Here is a 26,619-nt window from a genome sequence, read left to right on the forward strand (position 1 = left end):
GAAATCTGGTTCGATTTCGATCGTCCGGCTGCAGAGTTCTGGTTCGAGTTGGATATAATATGGTGTAAACTCTGAAGATTCCCAGATTCATTCATTCACAAATCAGCTGCCGGCGAGAACATCACAATATGAGGCGGCAGTTTTTCAACATTGTATATAGAAAACAACTGTTGCCCATTCAGAAACACGCTCTCCTCTCGATCGGTCTTTGGGAATTTCGAACGGCGCAACTCGAAAATAAAAATGTAAACAATACCCACCGACTCTCGGATATCACCAAAGCGACTGGGAAATGGGGATTCGTAATGAAATACAGAGACAACAGAATTAAGCGGCCTGTTAATGTAAATATATCACGGGGTTCGGGTAGTCTCATACCAGGGAGCGTGAGTGTAATGGAATGTAAGGGATTGAGTAGAGAGCGGGTACCATATGTTCAAGTGTTCGTCCGATCGGGAGTGTATTTAAATGTCTTCTTGTTGCCTGACGCATTTGTAATGAGCAGCGGAGACCACACTATTGGTACTTTACTGTAATAAATACAAAAAATTTAGGGTGCTTTCTAGGGGACATATGTGCATATGGAAATTTAAATTGAATTTATTTATTGGGTTTCGTAAAACAGTAAACGGACCATTTTCCATCAGTATTATAAGTTGGATTACTTTAAATTGATGTATATTAGGAGCTAGGAAGGTTTTTTTTTTTAATAAGAAGCTCTGTTTACATAACAAAGACTACTTTTTAATATAACAGTTGTAGAAACGTCACTGTGTATTCCATTTCCTGTCCTTAGGTTCAGTTAAATGTCATATTCCCGATACTCGACAATAAGGGAATATTTATTTAAATGTATTTCCAGCCTTTGTTCTAATAAAAAAACCAATGATCGAATATTTGGAATGCGTTCTTTGTTTTAAAAATAAATTTTTGTTTACCATCTCTGCTTGGATTTTGACTGAAAGGTAATTTAAGAATGCATTTATTTTTTCGGAATTACAAATAATACAATCTAGTTAATATCTACATGTTAAGTAGAGCTCACCCCAAACTCAATTTTGTGCTGGAAAGCTAATCAGCTTATATATAAGCGAACCCATTAAATATACTTTATTTTTTTCGCGTACTAATTTTGAAAATAAAACGACAGCTGCTTCGATAACAATACAAAAATATTTCGTAATTGTTCTGCTTTCAAATGATTCAATTACGTGGAGCATACTCATAAAATCAGAGCTTTCCCTGGCCATTCGTAGAGTGCGCACTTTTTGGCTTGACATTCGCCATAGGCATCTCTCTTCAGACGCTCTATGACTGAATTTAATTTTTTATTTTATTGCTAATGCTTGCACTCGAATCCAAAAAGAACACAACATAATGTGCTCGAGTATTTGGATCGGGAGGAGAGCCGAGCGATCCCGAGTGAATCACGGATAGCAGCGGCACTGCCACTGGGACTGAGGCACTGACCGAGTACGATGTTAGTACCGCCCCCGACCAAGTCCCCCAGATCCCCCATCCGCTCCCAATGGAAGCGCGTACAAAACGACGCGATCGGCCTCCCGTGGGCTTAGTTTGTGAGACGCTTCCGAAGCGACAAGTAGTTGATAGCAACATCGGCGGATAGCACCGTCGGACAGCACCAAACGCAGCAACTGCAACACGCGTTGCAACCAAAAAATTAATAAATAAAAAAAATAAAAATAATATTAGGAAAAAAGTGAGGGAGAGGCAAACCTCAAACAGCCCCGAAAATATTTCATTTATTTTCATGTTTATTTTGACTTGAGGGATACTTTAAAAAAAAAAAACAACAACAGGCGAATGCTGAAAACAAGAGGAACCACGAAAAAAAAAACGTGTCGCGTATGTCAAACCGAAGCGCTCCCATGTGCTGCGCTGCATTAACAATTGAAAAAACATCAAGAAATGGGAGAGTAGAACCCGTCGATAGGTAAACACATCCCAGCAGCGCCGAAAATATTACAGCGACCTGCCGTCGCGTCGATCAGCGGCATTGGGCGAAGTGAAAGTGAAATATAGTCGAGGAACGACGACATATATCAGCGGCAAAATATATCGAGCGATCGTCGCTAGCGCCGCCGTGCCTTATCTGCTCCACACGGAGTGAATGCACTCCTCGCGGTCCCAGAAGCCCCGTTTTAGGTGCCTAAGCCCGATTTGAATCCCAAACCGCAGAGCTTTTTTGGCTGCACAGAGAACGAAAATAGATTGGCGGGCAAAGGAATCCAAGTTCAGTGTCAGAACCGAACCGAATCTCCCCCCGGCAATCCGTCAGATACGATCGCAGCATCGCCTTCATTATCGGAAGCTTGCTTTCAAAATCCGCTGTAGCTGTGATATTGCACTCGCAAACATGACCCAGTCGAAGGACAACCCGGAGAAGAGCCGCGAGCTCATCAGCGAGGACAGCATGAAGGATCTGCTAACCAAGCAGCTGGAGATCGTGGGCAGTGGCGGGGCATATGTCTGGTAAGTAGATGCACTGAGATGAAATACAAGGAATAAATTAAAGGTGTAGGATTTTATTAAAAAGGAAATATTTACGATACTTTTAGGTTTGTTGAAAGATAAATATTTTAACTGATAAAAAAAGCAGTGGCATACTTAAAAAAATACAAGTAAATTTAGAAAAGTAAATTTAAATATAATTTGAGTTTATTTTACAATGAAATTCTTTAATTAATAATTTTAATTGCTTTTCTTTATAATTTTCATTTTCTATCTTACATTTTTAGAACTTTTGTTAATTCATAATCTTTTGTTTCCAAGAAAAGAAAGTATCGTTTTAATTTAGAACAATTTAAAAAGGTTATTAAATTTATTTATTTCTAAAAAAGCAATCACTTTGATTAGGTAGGGCTTGGTTGTGTTATGATAATTATCTGATTATAATCAGAGAAAAGTATGATCATTAAAGGTCGAATCGTAATAGTAGTTGTCTGTGATTTTGTAAACAGTTCCTAGCTATAAATTATAGACATTAAGTGTTAACCAGTTCTGACTAGAATTAATTCATTTAAACTCACAAACTAATTATGTTATTTAAATCGTTTGGGAAAGAGTCGTGGTTTTTCTTTTTTGTTTACAAAAACTGGTCCCTGATCTACATTAATTCTGTTTGTGATCTCACTTTTGAACGATACTTTATGGAGCACATAGAAGGAATCATATTTCTGCCATAATGCGCGAAAAGTCGAGGAAGCACCTTTTTAGCTCGGCTCGAATCACGTTCCACTTGACCCACATCATAGTGAATGCAGTGCACGGGCCTCTAAAGGTTGAGTCTTTGGAAATTGTTGTTGACATTAGTCAGGCGGCGCCGGCAGTTGCGATTGCGTTGAAACAGTTTTAATTGGTTTTTTTCGCTTGACTAAACTCTTGATTTGTTAAAGAACCCACTTAGTAAGCCACGAACTATTCACATAGTTTCAAGCTAAAACGAATTAGCTTTTTTATCCGCTTCCGATAAGGCGAGGCTGAACAGCACGTGGGGCTTCCTGGTGGTAATTTTAGTCCCGGATCGCGGGGAATCATCCCTGCGGCCGGGTTCCGATCACAGGGCAATGGTCAGGCTTGAAACGCGATTTAAATATAGACTGGAAATCTGGGCATATCAGCAATACATTTCCATTACGCTCAATCGGAGCTGATAAGCAGCTTGTGAATTGAAATCGGGCGATGTGGGATCGCGAGTACCGGTTCCATTACCCAGATCATGATCGGGATGGGGATCGACCGTGTAATGGATCCTATATGGGCACTATCTTCAATCTCGCATTGGAGGACAAGTGCCCTGGAAGTCGTTCAACTGAGTCACACCGGAGGAAGTCCTCAAAACGCGGTTATACACAGAGTGTGTGTGGTGCGGGAATGACTTGAATTTTGACGAACTTTTTCGCGGAACTCTACGTGTTTGGGGTTGGGGGAGTCACGTGAAAAAGTCGGATATGTAAATATTGCGCACTGCGTTCCGGTTGCCCGATTTGTTTAATGATTAACGACGACGGCGTATGCTGCTCTCTGCGAATCTTTAACTGCCATTAAGTGATTATGTGAGCGGCGTACATAATCCGGCCGAATCTGTCGCCCGTTGCCCCTATCGGCAACCTTCGTAGCTTTGTTTTTACACCAATGTTTTGATCGGTGTTATTATTTGCATTCCCAAAGGCAGAAAGCAGTTAGCCAAGCGGTGTCAATGTGCGAACGATTGGGACTTGCGTGTTGTAAACAATTTGTCCGGATGCGAGATACAGTATCTGCGAAAACAAAAACCCAATTAGCAACTCAACTGGCTAATAACTTATTACAACTATTTCCCCCTTCCCAGGGCCATCTTCTTCCTATGCGTCACTCCCAACATACTTAACGGCTTCCATGTGTCCTCCTACACGCTGCTGGGTCACCTGCCTGACGATCAGTGGTGCGGCATCCCCGACCTGCAGGACACCAACTGGACACTGGCCCAGAAGCGGGAGATAGCGGCTCATGGCCTGGATTCCGGTGGATGCACGGTGTGGGACTGGAACTATCAGCATTTGGCCAAGATGTCCTACGAGGCGGCCCTCAACTACACCAGCCATAATATGGAGAGCGCTCAGCCAGCGGAGGTGTCCTGCAAGGTGAAGGGCCACTACGAGTACTCCAATCCGGAGAGCACATTCGTCTCCGACTGGGATCTCACCTGCGAGCAGAGCATCCAGCGTACTTCTGCCCAGGTGTCCATATCGCTGGGCAAGTTCTGCGGCTCCTTTACCTTTGGCATTTTGGCGGATAAGTGAGTTGTAAGATCCCTCGAACTTCTACAAATGACTTCTTATGTTTATCCTTGTAGATTCGGCCGGAAAACTTCGTTTAGTCTGGGTGCTCTCTTCTTCATCGTGGGCAGTTTCTTTTGCACCTTCTCCCCCTGGTACAGTCTCTTCCTGGCTGGACGTTTTGCCCTTGGAGCGGCTTCTTCAGGACTCTTCTATCCTGCCTTTACAATGAGTAAGTCCTTAAACTGAACTATAAGCTTAAGAGTTATTTATTAGTATATTATTTTTAATCTTATTTATATTTAGTTGTGGAAAACATTTGCCTGAAGCATCGCTCATGGATGTCGATAGCTTTTTCTGCTTCCTATCCCGTGGGCATGATCATCCTGGCGATCATTGGCTACTTCATTCAGCCATGGCGACATCTGCAATTGGCTCTGACTATTCCTTCTCTATTGCTTTTATTGAACTGCTAGTAAGTGGAGTTTTGTCAAACCATCTGATCCCGATCCTTAAATGTAAATTTTTCTTTAGCCTGATGAATGAGTCACCCCGCTGGCTGATCACAAACCGGCGATATGATCGCGTCTACAAGATACTTTTCAGACAGCCCAGTCATTACCAAGTCCAGCCTGTGGCTGCAGCCGTCGCTCCCGTCGTCACCGATAAGAAGTCGGTGAGTGCAAAGTTCTAGGAACATTTATGTTTGGTTGCCAGGCTGGGAGTTCATTAATTACGCATATTTTACCACTGCAGCTGGAGCCGCAGGGAAGTTTCTCGCTGGGTGAGAGACTTAAGAATGGTCCCCTGAAGTCCATCATTGAGCTATTCGCCAATCCCAACGTGCGCAAGCTGATCTTCACCTCGTACTTCATGTTCTGCGTCACCTCGCTGAGTTACTACGTGACGGGTGAGTAGTAATCAGAGTTCCACTTTGTAGCTAATTAATTATTACAAACGGGAAAACTTATTCTAATTCCGATACAACTGATTTCCTCCAGCTCTGAATGCCGCCAACATGTCAGTGTCACGGTACCTCTACATCATAGGCACAGGCCTGGTGGACATACCCTCGTACCTGGTGCCGGTGATCATGCTCCGTTTCACGGGTCGTCGCATCACAACCATGTTCCTGTTCCTCTGGACGGGCGTGTCCTTGCTGCTAGTTCTAGCCGTTCCCGCCGGCAACACCACCTGGGTTGTGGCTTTTGCTATGTTGGGACGCTTTGGTATCAGTGCCACCTACTCTGTGGTTACGCTGTATACCGCGGAGCTCTACCCTACCGAGATCCGTAACTCTGCGCTGGGAACCTGCTCGACCTTCGCCCACGTTGGCTCCATTTCGGCCCCATTTGTGGTCGACATCCTGGGAGCCCTTGGGTGGTACATTCCAACCACGATCTGCGGCTGCTGCGTTCTAGTAGCTGGCCTGTTGACCCTCACGCTTCCGGAGACTGGAACGGGCAAGCTGTCCGACAAAGTGGAGGATACCCCAGCCACCGTTCCGGCGGAGGAGGCCGAAAAGAAGTGATGAAAAAAGGCTCCCTCGAATCTAGGTTAAATACCATTTTCACGACTTGATTTATCGGTAGTTCCAAGAGCCTCGATTTTATGTACTGAATCTTTATAATCAGATTAATCCTCATATTTTTAACAAAGTTTAAAGATTAATAAGTTTATAAGACTCTGTAAAAAAAAAAACAAGTCAAAACTTTGGATCAATCAAGTCGTGAAAATGGTTGCATAGTTAGTCTAGTGTTAACTTTAGATATATTGTAACCTGCAGTACTCTAGCCTCTAAGTTCGTTGTTAGTCCGTGCTATTCCTGCATTATTTAAGTATATATTGATAACTGTTTTTCTGTTTGATATCGCATAAAAAGTCGACTATTTATACGTGATCGCCAGAGATCTAGGACTGCATGAGCAGCTGCACCCAATCGTAGTAGGGTCGGGTCACCGTATAGATGCTGGGCATGCCCTGAATGCCGCAAGTGAGACCATGGGACACAAGGCCGTAAATATAGTCCCTGCCGCCATACGGGCAGATCAAAGGACCTCTAAAGCGAATTAATTAATTAAAATTGATAAAGATAAAATTAATAAACTCACCCAGAATCGCCCTGACAAGAGTCCTGATTATTGCCCAGGGCACACACCGTACTCGCTCCGTTCTGCGGGGCCCAGATATGTCCTATGATATCCCGGCATTTCTGGTTGCCAATCACCCGAACTTCGGCCTCAAAAAGTTGCTTCTGCGAAGGTCCTGCATGACGAGTGGCGCCGTAGCCAATAATTCGGCAAGATTCTGATGGAGTCAGAACATATTGGTAAAGCGTTTTTAGTTTGTTAGTGCTGCGATATACCATTCCGATCTTGTTGCATTCCCTGTGGCGGCAGTTGAGCGAATTGCAGGTCCCGGCGGAGATAGCTCCAATAACGCCGTTTCATATACAAGAGAGCTATATCATTCCTAAAGTTGGATCTGCAATGAAATTTATATATTTAAGTGCCCGAAACTGCTTGATATTAAAGAAAGACTTATCAAAAATCCGAAATTATTATAAAGAAGATTAAATTAAAACTTAAAGTTCTTTCTATCATTTGACATTGATCGCGTATTCTCTCTTTATTTTTGGGAGTATTAAACTTGACTTGATTACTCACGGCTGGAAGTAAATATACTCGGCGCTTTCCAGACCATATGGTTCGAGCTGGCCTATGTTTTCGATATCTTCATAGCCAATAAACGCTGCGATATTGTGAATGTTCCTAAACATAGATAGTAACCAGTCATTAGAGTGTTCCCATAGCTTCACAGCACTTACTTTCTCCAGACACAGTGAGCTGCGGACAGGATCCAGCGATCGCTGATCAGGCTACCGCCGCAGAAATGCCGATACGAAAATCCTCTTGTGCCATTTCCCCTAATCACGTCTTGCAGTGAGACCATGAACGGATATTTAATAGGGCTACCTTTAAAATGGATTTTTAGTTAGTGTTAATGGCTCTTTAGTACAAGATGTACTGCCCACGGTTGACACGATCCTGCCTCCGACAATGGGAACCGCCTGACAGGAGGACATAAAGCCCAAGCACAGCGGAAATATCCATCCCCAGGGGCTGAGATCTAAGGCTGCGTTCATGGTTGAGCTTTGAAAAGACACTGAGATATGACCGTCAGCAGGTTGCTAATAGAGAAAAGCCACTGAACAAATACACGTATAAAGAGGCATTCTCCAGCGGAGTGAAACAAGAGGCCAAGCTGTGCAAATATTTCCTACTCCAATGCGTATGCGTTCGAGTTGGTAAATTGTTTTCAAATCTCAACGCGCCGGCGTCAGCAGGAGCAATGTACGTAATCTAATTTGCATTGCTTACATATTTGGGCTTAAATTTTGCCCAATAGCTCAGTAAACAATTTTACGGATTAAAAAAAAAAAAAAGTAAAAAAATTAAAAGTAACGTGCGCTGTTCCCTTTCTGACAATGTGGCAACGCTGCAAATTTAAAAATACGATAACAAAACGATTGTAATGGTATTTTTTCAATCGGTTTTTTATTCAGTATTTTAAATATGTGGTCTTATTGAAAGATTTGACCAACCAGATTATTAAAACAAATAAAATAAAAATATTAAATACCAAAAAGAAACAACAAAAGATAAAGATAAGAATTAAATATTTTCAAAGACAAAAATTTGTCTAAGTTTTCTATTTAACCGTATTTTTAAAAGAGTATTTTCTTCAGTATATTCAAAGTGTGGTATCTTTCAGTGTTTATCGCGCGGTCTCACTGTTGAAAACCTGCAATATATTAGCAACAATTGAAAACATTTGTCTTTTTATCAAGTTACAGCAATAAAAGAGCGACTCCAGGCACTTCCAGGCCACCCAAGGTTTCTCTACTCCAAGCTAATCAGGTAAGTGCAGGAGCAGGCCATGCCAATTTTCCATAGTCCAGTCACTCCGTTTTTGGGGCTGTGCTGGAAAAGGCAAGGCCAGCTGCCCAGTAGTTGTGAGGCGCCAGCAGGCACTCCACCCTGCCGTCGCAATGATCGCCCTCAACCAAGTGCATCGGGCGCTGCAGAGCGAGGTTATTCACGCGGCGATGGGTTTTTTCAGAGACATCATGTCCCAGGGCGGCGGCGGCAGTGGCACTCCGGCGGGCGGCAATCCCACGGCGCTCCAGGGCGTTGGCGGGGGCGTGGTCTTCAGCAAGGTCTTCATACAGCGCGATTACAGCGAGGGCACCTCCGTAAAGTTCCACACACGGTTACCTGCGGAGCTGGACGGCATGGTAAGTCTACAAACTCCCCTAAAGTTTTCTTCTCATTCTTAATTATGGCTTCGATTCCTTGACCACAGATCGAGCGACACGTCTTCGAGGCCACCATTAACAGGCTAAATGAGTTCTACGCCGAGGCGGAGGAGGGATCCTGCGGCACCTACTGCGAGGGCTGTATTGGCTGCATCACAGCCTACTTGATCTACATGTGCTCCGAAACGCACTACGAAAAGGTGCGTCATCCTTGTGAATACCTAAAAGTGCGGTCGAAGTAATAGCTCCTTCTACAAGGTTCTTAATTTGTCACAAATTCAACACGTTAAAATGTATGCGTTAATATCAGTACCCAAAAGTCGTTGACCTTTAATCGAACAACAACGTTAAAGATATCTTTGTACTTTTGTACTGTACTGAAGGTTGTGTCTTGGCAACATAAGACCTTAGAGCTTCTTGAATATTTACCGCTATTATTTTGACCTCCACTTAATATTTAATTCCTCAATTAATTTTAATCTTCAATCTCGCACAGACCCTTCGCAAGATATCCAAATTTGTGGCTTCCCAAAACGAACGCATTTACAATCCCAAGGGCCTGCAGCTGATCGATCCGACATATCGGGGTCTTCGCGTCATAGAGATTACAATATTCGACCGTCCGGGGCGAACGTGACTTCCGCTCTCCCATTCGGCCAACGAGTTTTTCATGTGAGATCAACCAGCCACAGTCGCATCAACAGGAGGAGCATAAGGATGAGGGAGGAGTGCGTTTCAGCAAATATCAAGCAAAAGTCAGCGCCATTGTGTGTGTTTCCAAAAAGTTAAGAAGAAAAAAACAACAAAGCTGTAGAATCAGCTAAAGCTTTATAACATATAACCATATATGTGAGTAGCGTAGAGATCCTGCTTTGAGATAATAGCCTTACGAATATCCGTGTTCATTGCAGCTTGGCGGCGCAGCGGCCAGAGCGTGTTCCGGGGCATGCGACTTAGTCAGCGGTGTGCTGGGAGCACACCGTCTCCGCTGCAGCCACGTACGATATGCTAGATTAGCCGTTAATGATTAGCCAAGGCAGGGTACGGCCAGTTAGTTAGTATTTATGCATTATCAGGCAGCGCCGGCGCATTGGCGCTTAGTATGTAGTTATGTAAGTGAAAGCTACCGAAACTGCATTTTGAGCCGAGGCAAGCATCAACATATACACACATTCGCATATGTTACCATTGTTCCAGCGAGAATTAATTGATTTATAATCGAAAATTGTATACATCTTGATTGTACGTAGTCGTTACTAACAATTCGCTTGTCAAACGTTTTCATTTACATTCAAAAACGCAAAGTTTTGGGCTTAATCAGACAAGGCATACGCATAACGTTTTCTATACAAACTCTTACCGATTTCAACCAGCGCCAAATGAACTTACCCATTAAACAAGTGAAGAATTGTTCGATTTTTAATATAAATAAGCAACCTTGATTAACATAGTTGTCTATCTTATAAGGGAAAATATATATTGCCGTCATCTAAACGAAGCCTACAACACGTTGTTTTTGTCGGTGGGGTAAACACGAAACGAAAACAAAGTCTTGTTTTTTGTGCAAAATTTGTTTTGCGGATTTCTCATTGTTTTCTCCTATTTACTTACCATCTCGGTCTGGGTACTTTCCATTAAAGTTTAGGGAGAATTCGGATATATAAAGGCGCCCTGAAGGCCTGAGGAAAACAGTCACTTTTGTTTAAGCCAAGAACAATGAAGCTAGCAACCTATCTATTGGCAGTTGTCCTGTTCGTCGGATTTTTCCTGCTGCAGCCAACCTCTGCCCAGACTAACACTACAACCACGGAGGCCAGTACCACCACGACCACAACAACTGCCACGCCTAGTACTGTGCACAGGAAGCATTTTACGGCCCGCAATATTCACTACAAAATCGTGCGAAGGATCCGTGTGAAAAAATCTGGCTAAAAAGGATTTAATGAAAAATAAAAATGCTTAATGAAATCTATATTTTTTTAACTTTAAGCTTTTAGTGGGGGAAATTTATCTACTTTCTAGACAAAAACTTCAATATTTGAGTAGCTTATTTTCAGCTTCGTTGTCAAGTTCAAGGAAACAACTGTTCTATGAGGCTATGCAGAGTAAATACTTCACAATGAAAAAATATTTATGAAACTATGAATGAAAATGTATGAAAAATGGGATTAGAATCGAAATTGTCCTCAGGATCGAATCAAAATACACAATTTCATAGATTTGCTATTTGTATATTTTTTATAGAACTTTTAAAGCAACAAATTCATACTGTCTTTGCTCTCAATTACATGGCTATACCAACTGCTCATTCCTATGGATTTCTCATTCTCAATCTCATTCCTCAACGCACCAACAAAACGTGTAACAATAAATAATAATAATAATAATCCGGGTTCCAGGGGTCCAAAGCTAACTCCATTCCACTTCAGTCATCGAATCCATTATTCCTTATCCAGCCTGTCTACTTGCCAGCATCGTTCATGTTCTTGGGGAGACTCAGCAGCGAGTTGATGAGCTCCGAGTTGCGCTTTCTGATTGGTATCGGTTCGCCCAAGGAGTTCTCCAGGATCAGCGGATACCGACAGATTGTGGCCAATTGTCCAGGCGTGAACTGTCCTATAGTGTTAAACCAGTCCAGCAGGTCGCGGCTATACTCCTTGCGCACATACCGCTCCTCATCGGGCATGGCCAGGGCTCCGGAGGATCCGCACCGGGAGAAGATGGCCAAAAACACCAGGACCAGGGCGAAAGTGAGGCGAGCCATTTGTCTGAGAAGCACTAGGGTGCAGCAGCAGCGGGAACAGAGCACGGGACACCTGCAGCAGGGACTTGCGAATGAACGATAGTCGGTCAAGCCGCGCACTTTTATAGGAGGTCCGGACGGGGCAACTTAGGTAAATCTCAGCGGGAGGCCGTGCTAACCACGCAACCCAGCGGCGTCAGTATCGGTGTCAGTGCCAGGACCAGTACATGTCACCGCCAGTCCTCCTCGATGCCTGGCAAATAAGCAGCGGAATCGAGTCGGAGAGTCGAGTTGGAACCACGCAAATATTTGATTATGCAGTGTTTTATGTGCCAACATGCAGCCAGGCGGGAACCAAATCCCGTTCGGTTTCAGGGTTATTTGTCCAGGAGGATACCCTTAATATACACTCTTAAAAACTTAACTTTAAGATCAACTTGCACTCCTGTTTTTCCTTTTCCTTTTCAGAATACTGTCCTATGTGTCTCAATTAATTTAAGTGGAAAGATATGAAAGGAATTATTAAAGTATTTTCAAAGGCATTTCCCTATTGGTACAAAGTAGAAAGTGACCCCTAATTTCTTTCAAGTGTATCTTGTGATTAATTTTAGAACGAGGGTCGTAAAAATAAAACCGAGTATTTAATATCTAATTTAATGGCTTGTGCGAAATTCCAGCTTGTTCTTTTGTTCTGTTACCAAACTGTGCAAATATAGCCAAAAAATTTTGCGCAGACGTAATTGGTGAGAGCGTAAGGAAAATACATATTTGCGGAACCGATTGTCTTGGGCACATATAAAAACTCCCAGCCGCCGGTGGGCCAGGCAGCAGATCAGCAGCATCCAAAGCAAGATGAAGGCAGGAAAACTGGCACTGGGTTTCCTCACACTAAGCATATGCATGTGGGTGGCCAATGCGGCCAGTAGCACGACGTCTACAGAGGCCGCCACGACGACAACGACAACAACAACGGCGGCCACAGCAACGACAACAACTACGACAGCCTCCTCCTCCTCCTCGAGTGTTAAGAGGAAGCGTTTCCGGATCTCCAATCTAAATTATTCGGTGACGCGCAGGTACAGGATCTACAGGAGCACCACCGCCAGTACCAGGAGTAGATCAAGGCGTCTACGCAACCGGCGCCTTGTCAGGGTCTTGAGGCGGAGCAACAATCGGGGTTGAGTTCCCGATTTCCAGACTCATGTGTCATTCAAAGCAATAAATGTAACATTTCAATGAATAATCTATAGCAAGTCATATTTCTTAGGTAAGGATAAGCATACATATTTCAGGCTTATATATAAATTATATTTAAGCCATTTAGAATTAAGGAATCCAACAGAAACGGTGCTCCTCTCAAGTTTTTGTAAAATTGATTGAATAAGTTTCCAAAACTTTGCTGGAATTAAAACTTTCAAAAGGGAGTATGCTCTTAAAATTTCGCTGTATCTAACAACAAATAATTATTATAAGCTAAAGATAACTAATTAATTCATTAACTATATTCACCTTTAGGTGAATTCAGTCAGTTACTCAGTTACTTGTTAACTTTCTTTGTTCCAATCAACAGGTAGCATGTCTAGTAAGCACAGAGACCCAGACCGCGACCATCATCATCCTGTTCAATGACTTCACGTGTGCCAAAAACATTGACCCATCTCCGCCCACATAGGCGTCAACATCGGCTATGTGTTTCTTTACGGGGGAGTGGGTTTTACGATGACTATAACTTGCCATGCCATGCCATGCAGCTACATTACCGCGATTTTGATGGCCAAGGCTCGGCGACTTTCACTCCTGCGATTTGTTTGCACTGCATTTGTGACCATTTGTGGTTGGCCCCAACCCAAGACCTAATCCCGGGTTCCTTCAATCTACGCTAGCATTTAACGGTCGTGTGATTTCTAGGTACACATAAGTATAACACGCATGGCTTCGATTTCGTTTGAGATGTCATTACTAGGAGCGTGGTGCGGTTAGAGATAAGATATATTAAAAATCTAAGTTTCTATATTAAATTATAAATATTTAGCATTACCGAAGGTCAATTTTTGTAATCGGAAATCCAGTAAAAATGGCGAAGGAATATTTACAAATATAAATGAAAAATGTATTAAAATCCTTCTTACTTGTTACTTAATTATTGTTCTTTAATTTCCGTACCTTCCTTCAAATTTATATTATACTCCTAAGTATTTATAGGTTTAGAAGATATGGATATAGAATTCGCTCCTGGTACTCGCCGAAGATGATTCGGCGAAGGCGAAGCAAACACTCATCCTGCACGCGCACGGGGATACCGGGTCGGTCGACTGCGCCATTCACCAATTACGCGCCATTCGCTGCGGTGTCCTTAATTTCTTAAAAAGCGTTTAAACATCTAATGAAAGCATTTGGGGGCCCAGCGAATCCTGCTCAGTCAGTCAACTCAGTTGCGTTTGGCTTTCCACCGTGTGCGGTTCAGTTCGGTTCGGTTTGATTCGGTGTCCTTAGTCCTGGGTGGCTGACTCGCTTGCAGGATTATGTCATTGCAGCCATGGCCAAGATAATCTCCACGATCAAGGCTATCCTCACGAGGATCATCTTCAGTGCTCACAGCCTCCTGGCCATTTGGCATTTGGTCATTATCAAGGAGGATCATAAGTACTGGACACTATGTGGACCATTGTTGCTGCTGCTCCTGGAGGGCATCTTCACCATTATGATCAAGAAGACGCAGGAGTGGCGCTGGTAAGGAAAGACCTGTGAAGTCCCTATTTGATTTATCCCGTTTCCCGGAATGTAAACAACAATCGCTGACGCTGACGTCAACCAGCGAGCTTTGATTTTCAATTAAAAGTGAAATCATGTGTTTAATGTGTGGCTAACCATACCACCCACACTCCCACGAAGCCCACAAACTCTGCTGCCACTCCTCCACACTCGAAAAAAAGGGAGTTTATTTAAGGAATTTAAAAAAGATTGGTTCTTATATTATATATGGGAAATGTTTTAATCTAAATGCAAGATAACTCTTAAATAGTTATTGATTTTGAAAAGCTAAATACATTTTTGGAATTCTAATGGGGCTTAGATTTATATTTATTACATCATATAATATTTACGATTAAAAACGAATATTATTGCAATTTACAAAAGTTAAAAATTCATTTATTTTTGTTTAGAAACATAGTTTAATTATATTTTTTAAGTTTAAGTCTTTAACCTTAATTTTAGTTAGAAGTTCTCAATTGAATTTGAATCACAAAATGTTTAGTTTTATTTCGAGTGCAGGCTGTCCACCCCAAGCGCTGTAATAGTAAAAACTTTAATGGAATTTCGTGTGGAGCGGGTGGGTTTGGTTTGGTTTGAGGAGATGGAGGAGTGTCTTTCGATTCTTGTTTACCTTTTGTCGCATCACCCAGACTTGTTGTTTGTTTTGGCTTTTCCACCCGTGCAACCTCATTTGTGTGGTATCCTCCGTCCGCAGGTTCTGCCCCTCGGTGTTCCTTTACCTGAGCAGCATTGTGCCGGCGATTTGGCTCCTCGAGCTGGACAAGGTGGACCGGCGCCTGGCCGCCAGGAACACCTCGCTGATCATTGCGAATGTCTCTGGCTTGAGCAACTTCAGCAGTCCTCTGGTCAACAACTCCAACCTCCCGGACAGCAACATCAGTGGCATTGTGCCCATGGCTAATCTGCTGGGCCAAGCCGGAGTCAAGCTGCCGCACATCAGTAGGGCCACCCTGACCACACTAATCGAGCAGTTCCTCATGCTGATCCTCATTGTGGGCCGGTGGCTACTCCCGAAGGGCGATCTCACGCGGGACCAGCTCAGTCAGCTGCTCCTGGTCTATATTGGCACGGCGGCGGACATCATAGAGTTTTTTGACTCGTACAAGGACGACTCCATAGCGGAGATTGGATTCCTGGTCTTCCTGACACTGGGCATTTGGTCCTGGAGCCTCATGCAGTTCACTATAGTGCTTTCAGCGACGCGAGGACGACGTCCCCGTGGCAGTGGATCGCATAGCAAGGAGGAGTGAGTGGAACTTTGTACAAGCTCAAATCAGGACTTTTCTCATTTATGTTTATTTTACAGACACACGGACTGCTGCCAGAACTGCTGCTGTGGCATAGATGTGTGGGGCATTGTGCTCAACGTCATCCTGCAGGATGCGCCCTTTCTAACCTTTCGCTTGCTGATCATCTTTCAATACAATATTATTAACTATATGAATGTCTTCTTCACCTGTAAGTTCTTTTGGCAACTTTACCTTAATTTGTTAGTATAATTAATTTGCTAAATAACTTCCAGGCAAAAACTCCTTGGTGATTATTCTGCAGCTGTATCGCCTGTATGTGGTCAACGCAGAATTCTGGAAGAATCGCCGCGAGAGTCGCATGGCCAAGGCGCGTCAGTTCCAGTCTCGGCGAAAGGTTCAGGATGCGGATCAGAACAGCATCTACATGATATCCAATGAGCGAGGTGGCGATATCAAAAAGAAGATCAAGAAGTAAGGACAAGCTTTCATTAAATGTATCTTTATCATAACATTCATTTTCAAACAGGGCCAAGGATAGGGACTATGCAGAGCAGGAGACTGGGTACAGCAAAAAGAAAAAGGATAAGAAAGACAAGTGAGTGCTTATCCCTTTCGCAGACAGTACCCTCTGGTTAACCCTTCCTTTCCAGGAAGAAACGTAAGCGCAAGGACACGGGCTATTCCACCGCCAGCTCTCAGAACCTGTACTCCACCAAGGCCAGCGGCACGGACAAGGAATCGCGGCGCAAGGACAAGAAGGGCAAAAAGTCGAAGCGCCACTGCAGCAGCTCACCCAGCGACTGTGACCTGGCCAAAAGCAAGAAGCGCGGCAAGGGCGCGGACAAAACCGATAAGAAGTAGGTAATGCCTCTGGCCTTCGATGGTGACCATTTCACTGTATTCTGTGTCCATTCCCCAGGAAAGCCCGCAAGATCGAGGCGGTGGTAGAGGAGTCGAGCAGCTCGAGCAGCAGCAGCAGCAGCTCCGACTCCAGCAACTCCACACTGCCCAGCTACGAGGTGATTGACGAGAAGAAGGCCCGGCGGCGTAAGCGTCGTGGGAGTAGCAGCGACACTAGTTCCGGAGACAGCAGCTCGGACAGCTCCTCCTCCTCTAGCTCGGACTCGTCCTGAAGTGTGGGACTTACTTCTTGGACCGTTGGGAATCTATTTTTGTGTCAGTCACCTGCCTGGAGCTGGTGGTGGTGGCCAAGGCTCTCTGAACCAGAGAAGCCGCTCTTTTGTATGATGGGAGGTCGAACTCTTTGTCACTAAAACATAGCGCTCTAACCATGGAAGTAACACAAGGCTTGAATTTATCGCAGTTGGTAAAAATATAGAACCAATTTCCAATATTATTTCAAGAAGATGATGTGGAGCTTCCAAAATCTAGTCTTCAATTACGGCTTGTGTTATTTTCGTGGCTAGACCTCGATATCTTTTGATATATTTGTATAAACTAAGCTGTATTTGAATAGATAGTAAAACGCGGGCTGCACTGCAATAAGTTGGCAGGTCCCAGAAACCGACGAAGCTCTCTTAAGTTTTCCTTCTCTTGGCTCCACTCTGTGTAATGTCACTGCTGGGGGGACTGCTCTCTATCTCCCCTTCTCTTTGCTCCACGCAAAGCTTAGCAACGCGAACAGCTGCCCGACAAAAACAACAGCAAAGCTTAACTCTTGTTGACACACAGATGGGGGAATGTATCTGTGTGTGCTGGCTGGGTGGGGAACGGGTGCTGGGGCCTTTATGCTGTCAGTTGGAGATTTTTCGTGAGCGTGTTTTTATTTGTAATAGCACAATAGTTGCTGCCGAGCGTCGAAGCGCTACGGACGCGTTTCCTCGTCTTTCGCGGGATGCTTTTTTTTTAAAAAACTCGCGCCGCGTAAAAGCTTCTTGTTGTTGTCGTCGAGTGTGTAAGTTTCACAGTGCGAGTGTGGGTGTGTGTATGTGAGCGTGCTTTGTCGGATCCACCACATATATATATAGCTATATGCACATTTATGCGTGATATATGGTTCTGCCTATTAAGAAAAGTTCTCAAAAAGAACTCTTGAAATCATCTTGAGCAGAACTTTTGTATATCGCAATATAGGCCTCTTTTCATAGCCCCCCTAAGTGGCTAACCATCCCCTAAGTGAAGCAAAACAACAACAAGTATCTCGTTCTAAAGCAAACAAATAGAATTAACCATTTATAAGGCGGCCAAAGAAGCAGTTGCCAAGCCGATTAAATATGAAAACATAATAATGAGCCAGGTGTGAGTTATACTTTTGGTTTGCATTCGGCATAGAGACAACCTTTGAATAATTTAATTAATTGTGACAAATGTTTGGCGATTGCGAATTCCCTCGACAAATTGGCTCAATTGTACACCCCTCACAAAGCGGGCCGACTATATGTAGAGTATATATATCTAGAGACTATGTATATCTATATCTGTATTCGAATGGTGGGTGGAGTGAACTGGACAGAATCACGAACTCAAAACACGTTCACGGCCTTAAAGTTCACAAATTATAGCTCCTTGGTTCCTCGGCCATCCGCAGTTGATTTCGTTTTCATTTCTTCAGTTGAGTTGCCTGAGTTACCTCAGCTCGGCGGCACACGCGTGCTGAAGGTTAAGGTGGCTTCGTCTTACAAGCTCCCACGCCCTCTGGCCCCACCCTTAAGCCGCTTCTCCTCTCTCTCCCGCCACCAACCTGCACGTGTTGTTTTGGTTTCGCGCTTTGTGTTTTCTTTATTAACTCAAACCCACCTCAACACAGCAGGGGCTGCAGCTTTTGTCCAAAACTTATCCCGCTCTTAGCCAAATGCTGCGGCTCTCCGCTCTCAGTTAGCCGGTTTTTAGGCGAGAGATACCCCAGAGAGTGGAGCAACAGCGGAAAAGCCAGGGAAAAGACAGTGAGAAAAACTTTACGAATTGTTGATTTATTCCCTAATGAAAGGAAAAGTAGTTTCTAGACCGAAAAAATTAGAAAAATATCAGAGACAGTAAACCGATAAATGAAAGCCCAAGCAATCAATGACACTTTTCATGGGAAATGGGAAACCAAAGTCATCGAAACCGCAACCCATAGTTTCAACTGATAAACAATGGGGTATTATTACCATGATTCTGGTTTCAAATCACAATGATTAAAAATCATCTAAACATTAACAAAGGCAGGAACCATAAACAATACTCCAATTGTTGACACAAGCGATTTTCAACCATACTTTTCCTTCACGCAGTTAATAATCATTTTTTGTGTTCAACATGTGTTTCATTTCACAAAGCCTTAGTCTTAGTATATCTACTTATGTATATAAGCTATACAGCAACATGTTGTTGCTATGCCGGACAGAGGAGCTCTCTTGAAGGAAAAATTATCCCTATATTTACGCTCAGTGCAGTGATTATGTGCCGGTTTTCCATTAAAGTCCAAAGGTTGCCTGCCGGTGACAGTAGCCAAGGCGTAATAATCAAGGCAGGCCAGTGCCGGCCAGTAATTAATCTCGGGCGCATCGTTTAGGCCCGTTGGGAGATGGGAACATTCTAATTAGCAAAGAGAGTGCCTTGTCAAAGACGGCCCGAGTGGGTTAGTTTAATAGTTGCCATCGCATCAAGGTCAATGGCGGTCAGGGTCGCCCCATCGACGGAACAGTTCCTCATTGGCCACAACCGAACATCCGACAGAACTTTTTGTATGGCCTGATCCACGGTCTGCAGATACAGATACAGATACACCTACAGATACAGATACAGCATCAGATACAGATACAGATACAGCTACACATAATACAAAATTAATTGCCGCTCGCTTTGCATAACTTGTTTTGCGAGCTCTTGCTGTCAAACAACTCACATGGAAATTATACAAATGTATTTTCAAAAGTGAAATTGATGTGCGGCTGGCGCACGCTTCTGTAGGGCGGGGTGGGAAATGTGAATATCATTATTAATTCCATTGTTTACGAAAATAAGTTTACATTCTGATTAGTTATTACAAACAAGCGGGTGGATAATAAAAGCTCCGCTATCAGCCGGCTGGTTATCTTGAATTCGTCTCTTTGTGTCTGAATAATTAATGTATTCTCTTGGTCGGAAGACAAAAGGATTAAGTGGACACAATTTCCCGTTGCTTTTGACCCAGTTAAGGCAGCTGGCCTTCCGCAGTTCAATGCTTATCTGCCAGTGACCCATTAATGGGTGAGAATTTATTATCTGTTAATGCCGCAGTTTCCTTGCCGCTGACCTCTTGTTATTCGGGTGACAGATGTTTTTTGAATGCCAGGTTTTATTGAGCTTTCTGTTGTGTACGGCTCAAGTACCTCGAATCAATTGTTAATGCCTATCTTATCGTCGCGAATAGTTCTTGAACCTGAAAATTGTTCCCCTGATTAACGCTCGTAATCATTCGAAACGGTTGATTTCACGGGTGAAATGCGGATAGTTATCCATTCATATTTAAATGTGGGCCTTATGGCTTTAAGGTCTTATGTCATCGCCCGGCTACAAAGAGTATTGTTCCGCTTTGTTGCACAATAACAGGTGAATTACTGGACCACTCGGGCATGCAAGCTGCGCCGCTGTGGAGCCCGATCCCAGTTCACGTGGCTGCAGCATGCGACAAATTAATTAGCATGCCGAACGCCTTGCATGCTATGCTGGGCAACTGGCCAGAAATCCAGCAATGCTGCTATTCCCCGCCAAGGCCCAAACCGATTATTTTGCATAATAAACGGCCATTTCCAGCTGACAAACGTGCACACGCTTAGCAGCTTGTTGGCCAGCAATTATGCACCATAGATTGCACTCTGGCACAGCAGGCGATAATCGCATATTTTGGGGCTGTAATTACAAAACCCTTTGGTTGGCAGGCTTCGACACTGCTCTGTGTGCAACTGGTGTTCCGATAAACAGCAGCGAGACAAACAAAAGACGGACCCCTGGGCTGCATTCGGGGGCGATGATAAAAGCGGCTGGTCAAAGTCCACGCGGCGTATGAGTAATCTCGGCGACTAGAGTTCGAATTAAGCATACGCCCCATTACCACAACGACTCAAGAGCCCGAGAGAGAGAGAGAGAGAGAGAGAGAGGCTCGTTGGTCGGCGCACAAGCATGACCACAACATGGTCAACAACTGCAACGGCCGCTCTCCCGTGAGTTCAATATATTTTGCACAATGTAAATTGCAAATCTTGTCGATGGGCATTAGATAAGAAAAGTGTTTTATTTTCTGCACTGCACAAGCTTTTTACCTTGGGAAATGAAATTTACGTTGCTTTCTGCGCATCAACAAGTTACAAATATATATATATATATATTATAGTTGTACTTCTACTGTACACTCATAAAAATGTTTGTATTTAAACAAACCGATCTACTCATGTGAGATAGAAAACTTATTTTCTTAATTGTTTTTATAATTTAAGAATGCCAAGAAGTAAATAAAAAAGAGTTATTAAATAGTATGCTTATTAAACGATTTAATCAGATAAGTAATTTTAGTTTAATATTATTTATTTTAACTTTAAACCATTAAACTTGATTTTGAATTTGATATACTATACATAAAGCCAGTTCTTTTTGCACAACTAGTAAACCGAGCAAAAATGACTACAAAGTAATAGAAATTTGTACAGAAAATGGATTATTCGGTAGCTGTCTACAGACTGGGAATAACAATAGTCGAGTATTGCTGATTTAGTTTATCGATGCATTAGCATATTATGGCCACCCATAAAGTATGCTAAGTGCTGCCTGTCAAAAGAGTTCGCAACCTCCTCGTCAAATCGCATAAATAAATACTTGATTGTGCTTTGAATCGGAGGAGGGTACATATCGAGTGCCCTTTGCACTATCAGGCCGTGAAATTAATTAACGAAATTTCCATAAAACCAATTTGCCTGGCTAATCTCTATCGAGCTCTGTCTGGTATTTAGATAAGAGCACACTGTCTTGCTCGTCAATTAGTGCAAACAGCAAACACTTGCCGCGAATGGCCTGAGGCCCGGCCCATCCGCCAAGTTGGTCGCACTTAATGAAACAATGAACGATAACAGACAAACGAATTGAATTGAACTTTTCGTTGTCTCCAATTGCCGGGAATCAGAACCGGAGCCAGAGGCAGTCAATTGTCCGTTTCTCGGCCACTTTGGGCTAGAGTGCCTGTTGCCTCAATTCGAGCAGAGCAAGTGCCAACTACTAGAGCTCTAGGGGCTGCAAATAACCGCAGTCGCAGCCCCAGCCGCAGGCCTCGCCATTGGTATCGCCAAGGTGCCGTTCCAGTCCGGCCCAGATTTTCAAGGCGAGCGGTGTGCATTTCTCCGATTCCGAGAATCAAGTGTAAGTCGAGCTGGCCGAAGTGGGCGTGCGGGTGGTGTGTGCGGTTGTTGTTGCCATAACTTTGAGTCTAACTTGTGGAATTTCATAATGTGTCGCTGTGCTAATTACACTGGTCGAGAAACAAGATGGCCCTACTGTTTTTGAGAGGGATTTTCATTATAAACAAATGAGTTTTTACAAAAAATAAAAATATTTATTCACCCGTTAATGAATATTTCAAGCACCGCTCTTAATAGGAAACACTTTCTGGGTAGTGTCATTATTCGCGTTTCCCCTGACGTACAGCCAACCACCTAACTGTCGGATTTGCATACATTTATTGAGAGTGTAAGGCGCCTGCAGCATATTGCGGCATTTTCAGCTATAAATAGCTTCTGTGGCGAACACAAAGGCGATGGGCACGAATGTTTTTCACTGTTTTTCCTCGCTTTTGTGCGACCCTCAACTTGAACCTGTACGGCCTGCCATAACCTAAGGGCATTACAAGCGGCACGTCACTGTCATTATGCGGCAGCAGCAACTCTCGGCATTATATCTGACATTTGTTGCTTTCGCATCTAATTGGATTGCGGGGGCAGACCGGTGAGGCGAGCGAGCATTCGTTATAAATATCATTGTTTTGCGGTCATCAAGAGCATTTTATAACCGACATTAGGAGGCTCGCAGATGTTGAGAGCGTAAAGATCGAATGTGACTGAAATCTTTATTTCTGGGAAGGGAAAATGAATCTATTGAACTTGGACATCTCGTTTTATGCTTATCAGTAAAGAATATATGATCTTTTCTTGAGAATTAAAAGTGACACTTGACCAAATAAAAACGGCGTAGAACCATAGAATTCTCTCTGTTCTCTTATCACGTAAATTCCAACAGATTGAAAATCAGCTTAGTGCTAGATAGTTTTCAAGTGTATACATAGATAAGTGGAATAACTATTGCTCTTATCTTAAGAGGTCTTTCTAAAGCTTTCGCCTTTGAAATCTATTTATTACACTTTTCTTTTTTACACTCTTAAATAAACTATGGCCATCATACACATACATACATACATACTTTTTTTTTTAAAATGATTTTAAGGGAAACTTAGTAATATTTTCCTTAACTCTCATCTTGTTTACCAATTGAGTAAAAGTTCAAAGTTTACAAGCTCAGGCCCACCGTGTCGTTTAAGTACTTTACTGCAGGCGCCAAGTGAATATTTATTTTTAGTCCGCCAGTTTATTTTCCTTCAGCCAGAGAGAGAGCCAGAAGCCTTGCCCGGCTAGAGAGACTGCTTTTGACCGCATTGTTTTTAGCCCAGTGGCCACCAACGACATTGACAAATTGCATCCGCCAGTGGCTAGCATATGATTAACTACCAAATTCTTCGTTGAACTTGCAGATAGAGTCAACTGCAGCATGGTGGTTCCGAATTAATTAACTCCAGGGCAGTAGGTAGTTGGGAAATGTTCGCCAGAGGATCTGAGCCCACCCAAGAAAATACTGCCTGTGAGGGCAACCCCTTCGGGGAAGATGACGCCACGGAGGCCAAGAATCTGAAGAAGAACAATAACAGAAACGGGAACAGAAGCCCCAGCTGCGACTCGCCGCTGCAGGAAATCGATGAACATTACGTCTGCGACATTGCCATGATGCGAATCGGCGGAGAGGAGGTGACACACAATGCGCCAGCGGATGACTCACAGCCACCGGAGCTGCTGGACGACAATGCAAGTACAAACAATGGGAACGAGGTGGAGATCGATCGCCAGGAGGAGGAGCAGGCGGTCAGCGATTTGGTGCGGTCGAGCAGTGCAGGTGCTCTCATGGAGGCGTAAGTAGGATTGTGCTCCCTTGCCTTAGCCGTGGCTAACCCCATTGAATCCCCCTCAGAGACAGCAAGAACGGGGGCAGCATGCGTGTGGTCTTCGGTATCCTGGTGCGACTGGTCCTTCCCCTGGCGAATGGCGTGGCCAGGGGCATCAAGGGCATTCGCGATGTGCGCGTGCTGAGGGCGCTCCAGAACCTGGCCTCCAGCAGGCAGGCTCTTACCAATCTGGTGGCCTTCGCAGCCAACACTATCTCACTGAATCTTTCCTCGGTTCAGGGTAAGTCTTGCGCTCTATAAATACACAAAAGTATGTCAAAGGTCGGAGGTCTAAATATAGTTTCTTTTTATAGTTTCTAACCGCATGGGACCGCTACTGAAACTTCTTAAGATGCGCAAGTCGCAGGATGGCCTTGAGAGTCTTCCGGATACCCTTAGTGCTCCCTCCACACCCTGCACGCCCAGCAGTCCGATGCAGGGCCCGCCCCTTTACAGCGTTCGCTCGGATGCGCCCAGCTGTTGCACCCTCAACATCCTGGCTGAGCCACCGCCGGGTCAGCCCATTCGGGCGGATATTGTGCTCATCCACGGACTACACGGATCCCTGGTGAACACATGGAAGCAGGGACTCTGGCAGAATGATCGCAAACCGGTGGAGTTTGAAAGGCCGCCACGCCCACCGGTGAGGCCGCCCAAGAGACCACGCCACTCTCGCAGCGCCGCAATTCATCCAGCTCCCAGGGAGAAGCGAGCCAAGTTCGCCTCCCTCAACCGGTGCCTGGACACCACCGACGATGCTCCAGTGCTACAGCGGACGCGCCTGCAGCGATCCGTGGCAATGCAGCCGGAGGAGGACTTCCAACTCAATGCTTCCGACAGCGATGATGGTGGGGAGTAAGTTTAAATGGAAACTTTATACTTTGTTCCACTAATTAATCTTCTCCATTCCTCAGCTATGCTTATGTGTGCGGTGAACCGGAGGACATCCAGATCTGCGAGGGCATCGAATACAGCTTCCCCACTTTCCGGCTGCGGATGCATGACAACAGTCGGCTACTTCCAGCCGAGCTAGAATCCATGCTGCAGGCCGATGGCAGCGAAGCAGGTCCTCAGGGTCCCCGCCCGCGTCCCACCTCACCCGGAACGCCGCGAAAGTCCTTTCGCAGGAGCAAACCCTCGCCCGACGATCCCAACTACTCCAAATGCTGGCCAGGCGACTGGCTGCCTCTGGACTGTCCCGGAGTGCGAGTGATTGCCGTCAACTACACCACCGATCAGTACCTGTGGCGTCCGCTGTGGAAAAGCAAGGAGCCGCGCTCCAGCCTTATACAGCGCTCCCGGGAGATGGCCGAGCTGCTCATTCAGCAGCGTGTGGGCCATGGCCACCCGATTATCTATGTGGGCCACTCGAAGGGTGGACTGTTCATCAAACAGCTCATCGTGGATGCCTGGGAGTGTGGTCGTCCGGCTATGACTCCGCTTTGGCGCTCCGCCCGAGGCTGCTTCTTCTACTCGGTGCCGCATCGAGGTTCCCACTTGGCCAGCATCAAAGCGCCGCTGCTCTCGCGATCCGTAGAGCTGCTGGAGATTGAGAAGAGTAAGCTAGAAAAGGGATTTTGAAGGACTAAAACTAAGTAATATTTCCTTTTTTTATTTTTACAGACAACAAGTACCTATTGGACCTTCATAGGCGTTTTGCGGGTCTGTATCACCTGGGTCACTTGAAGATCGAGGTGTTTAGCTTTGTGGAGACTGCGTTGACGCTCATGTCCGTGCTGTACCTGCGAATTGTGGGTGTGGACTCGGCAGGTGAGTGTTTATTTAGGGATAACTAAGAGAATATATTTAAATATAATATTTTCCTTTACAGATCCCGGCATTGGCGATGTCTGCGGCATTCGCCTTGATCATCGCGAAATCTGCAAGCCCCGAGGACGGGATTGTATACTGTACAAAGAACTGGTGAAAATGATCGAGAAGGTGTGCTGAGCTGAGAGTTCAGTGGAACTAAAATGCATTATACGTGTGTGTAAAGTATATTGTATTAGGACCTGATCTATTTGGAACCGAATTGTGAATAGAACTGGCAACTCAGAGATGTCATGATAATTACGCGTACCTAAATGCTTAATATTAGAGCGTCGCTTGTTGTTTAAATAGTGCATAGCATACTTGTTTCATTACCTTTAATTCGCTTATCCATAGCAAATAGCTCAAGTTAGTAATTACACACACTTTGTTGCCTGTAGTTTAAGCCTCAGACAGAGAAGCAGGCAGGCCATGCCATCGGCGGGCGTCCAATGATAATTTTTGCAATTTTTGTGATCGTTTGTGATCATGTCGACGCACTTTGTTGTGATGTTCCCCCAAGCACCCGTGAATACGTTATTGATATTTTACCATACATAATTATTTGCATATTTAGCGTTTGATAGTTCTATGAATGTCTGTATCTATGTATAAACCGAAACCTACACCGCTGTAAAACGTTACCAACGACTACAAAATTGATGCATACATATGAGAGTTTCCTGAAATTTTAATCGGTCGATGTTTTATACCTAATTAATAAGTTATCAGTTACTAAAAACAATAAACAAAATGTATTTTATAAACTT

The 26,619-nt window shown here is 44.2% G+C and overlaps 8 protein-coding genes across 13 annotated transcripts; 6 read left to right on the forward strand and 2 right to left on the reverse strand.

Moving 5' to 3' along the window:
- Nucleotides 1-833: 833 nt before the first annotated feature.
- LOC108077791 (organic cation transporter-like protein) lies at nucleotides 834-6,798 on the forward strand. 3 transcript variants are annotated; one of them, XM_070286714.1, is made up of 7 exons: nucleotides 834-965; nucleotides 4,352-4,798; nucleotides 4,856-5,010; nucleotides 5,085-5,253; nucleotides 5,313-5,454; nucleotides 5,535-5,688; nucleotides 5,780-6,798. In XM_070286714.1, the coding sequence occupies exons 1-7, from the start codon at nucleotides 886-888 to the stop codon at nucleotides 6,307-6,309; spliced, it is 1,677 nt and encodes a 558-aa protein (XP_070142815.1). In that variant the 5' UTR covers nucleotides 834-885; the 3' UTR covers nucleotides 6,310-6,798. The 3 variants fall into 3 exon arrangements, with proteins under 3 accessions (XP_070142815.1, XP_017026780.1, XP_070142816.1); XM_017171291.3 differs by lacking the exon at nucleotides 834-965 and adding an exon at nucleotides 1,589-2,493; XM_070286715.1 differs by lacking the exon at nucleotides 834-965 and adding an exon at nucleotides 3,479-3,527.
- LOC108077792 (elastase-1) lies at nucleotides 6,690-7,923 on the reverse strand. The gene is made up of 6 exons (XM_017171292.3): nucleotides 7,806-7,923; nucleotides 7,606-7,753; nucleotides 7,445-7,549; nucleotides 7,144-7,262; nucleotides 6,890-7,085; nucleotides 6,690-6,837 (listed from the first exon to the last, which is right to left on the reverse strand). Exons 1-6 carry the CDS (start codon nucleotides 7,921-7,923, stop codon nucleotides 6,690-6,692), a joined length of 834 nt encoding a protein of 277 aa, XP_017026781.1.
- A 636-nt stretch (nucleotides 7,924-8,559) lies between these two features.
- Nucleotides 8,560-10,594, forward strand: LOC108077793 (golgin subfamily A member 7). 2 transcript variants are annotated; one of them, XM_070286717.1, is made up of 5 exons: nucleotides 8,560-8,698; nucleotides 8,901-9,075; nucleotides 9,144-9,296; nucleotides 9,593-9,945; nucleotides 10,008-10,594. In XM_070286717.1, the coding sequence occupies exons 2-4, from the start codon at nucleotides 8,908-8,910 to the stop codon at nucleotides 9,731-9,733; spliced, it is 462 nt and encodes a 153-aa protein (XP_070142818.1). In that variant the 5' UTR covers nucleotides 8,560-8,698; nucleotides 8,901-8,907; the 3' UTR covers nucleotides 9,734-9,945; nucleotides 10,008-10,594. The 2 variants fall into 2 exon arrangements, with proteins under 2 accessions (XP_070142818.1, XP_070142817.1); XM_070286716.1 differs by lacking the exon at nucleotides 8,560-8,698 and having other exon boundaries at nucleotides 8,747-9,075.
- A 134-nt stretch (nucleotides 10,595-10,728) lies between these two features.
- Nucleotides 10,729-11,028, forward strand: LOC108077794 (putative uncharacterized transmembrane protein DDB_G0286087). The gene has a single exon (XM_017171295.3). It carries the CDS (start codon nucleotides 10,813-10,815, stop codon nucleotides 11,026-11,028), a length of 216 nt encoding a protein of 71 aa, XP_017026784.1. The 5' UTR covers nucleotides 10,729-10,812.
- Nucleotides 11,029-11,317: 289 nt separating this feature from the next.
- Nucleotides 11,318-11,951, reverse strand: Pdf (Pigment-dispersing factor). Its single transcript, XM_017171089.3, has one exon. The coding sequence runs from the start codon at nucleotides 11,858-11,860 to the stop codon at nucleotides 11,558-11,560; it is 303 nt and encodes a 100-aa protein (XP_017026578.1). The 5' UTR covers nucleotides 11,861-11,951; the 3' UTR covers nucleotides 11,318-11,557.
- Nucleotides 11,952-12,691: 740 nt separating this feature from the next.
- On the forward strand, nucleotides 12,692-13,021 carry LOC108077578 (uncharacterized). Its single transcript, XM_017170973.1, has one exon. It carries the CDS (start codon nucleotides 12,692-12,694, stop codon nucleotides 13,019-13,021), a length of 330 nt encoding a protein of 109 aa, XP_017026462.1.
- A 1,354-nt stretch (nucleotides 13,022-14,375) lies between these two features.
- On the forward strand, nucleotides 14,376-16,997 carry LOC108077681 (transmembrane protein 26). Its single transcript, XM_017171103.1, has 7 exons — nucleotides 14,376-14,569; nucleotides 15,309-15,860; nucleotides 15,921-16,072; nucleotides 16,137-16,335; nucleotides 16,391-16,459; nucleotides 16,515-16,721; nucleotides 16,784-16,997. The coding sequence occupies exons 1-7, from the start codon at nucleotides 14,376-14,378 to the stop codon at nucleotides 16,995-16,997; spliced, it is 1,587 nt and encodes a 528-aa protein (XP_017026592.1).
- Nucleotides 16,998-17,670: 673 nt separating this feature from the next.
- On the forward strand, nucleotides 17,671-26,616 carry LOC108077823 (uncharacterized). Of its 3 annotated transcripts, none has more exons than XM_017171347.3 (7): nucleotides 17,671-17,779; nucleotides 23,576-24,007; nucleotides 24,067-24,281; nucleotides 24,355-24,895; nucleotides 24,955-25,598; nucleotides 25,664-25,810; nucleotides 25,872-26,616. In XM_017171347.3, the coding sequence occupies exons 2-7, from the start codon at nucleotides 23,640-23,642 to the stop codon at nucleotides 25,988-25,990; spliced, it is 2,034 nt and encodes a 677-aa protein (XP_017026836.1). In that variant the 5' UTR covers nucleotides 17,671-17,779; nucleotides 23,576-23,639; the 3' UTR covers nucleotides 25,991-26,616. The 3 variants fall into 3 exon arrangements, with proteins under 3 accessions (XP_017026836.1, XP_070143083.1, XP_017026837.1); XM_070286982.1 differs by having other exon boundaries at nucleotides 24,073-24,281; XM_017171348.3 differs by lacking the exon at nucleotides 17,671-17,779 and adding an exon at nucleotides 22,118-22,194.
- Nucleotides 26,617-26,619: the final 3 nt, after the last annotated feature.

This window comes from Drosophila kikkawai, chromosome 3R, assembly GCF_030179895.1.
Source record: "Drosophila kikkawai strain 14028-0561.14 chromosome 3R, DkikHiC1v2, whole genome shotgun sequence".
NCBI lineage: Eukaryota > Metazoa > Arthropoda > Insecta > Diptera > Drosophilidae > Drosophila > Drosophila kikkawai.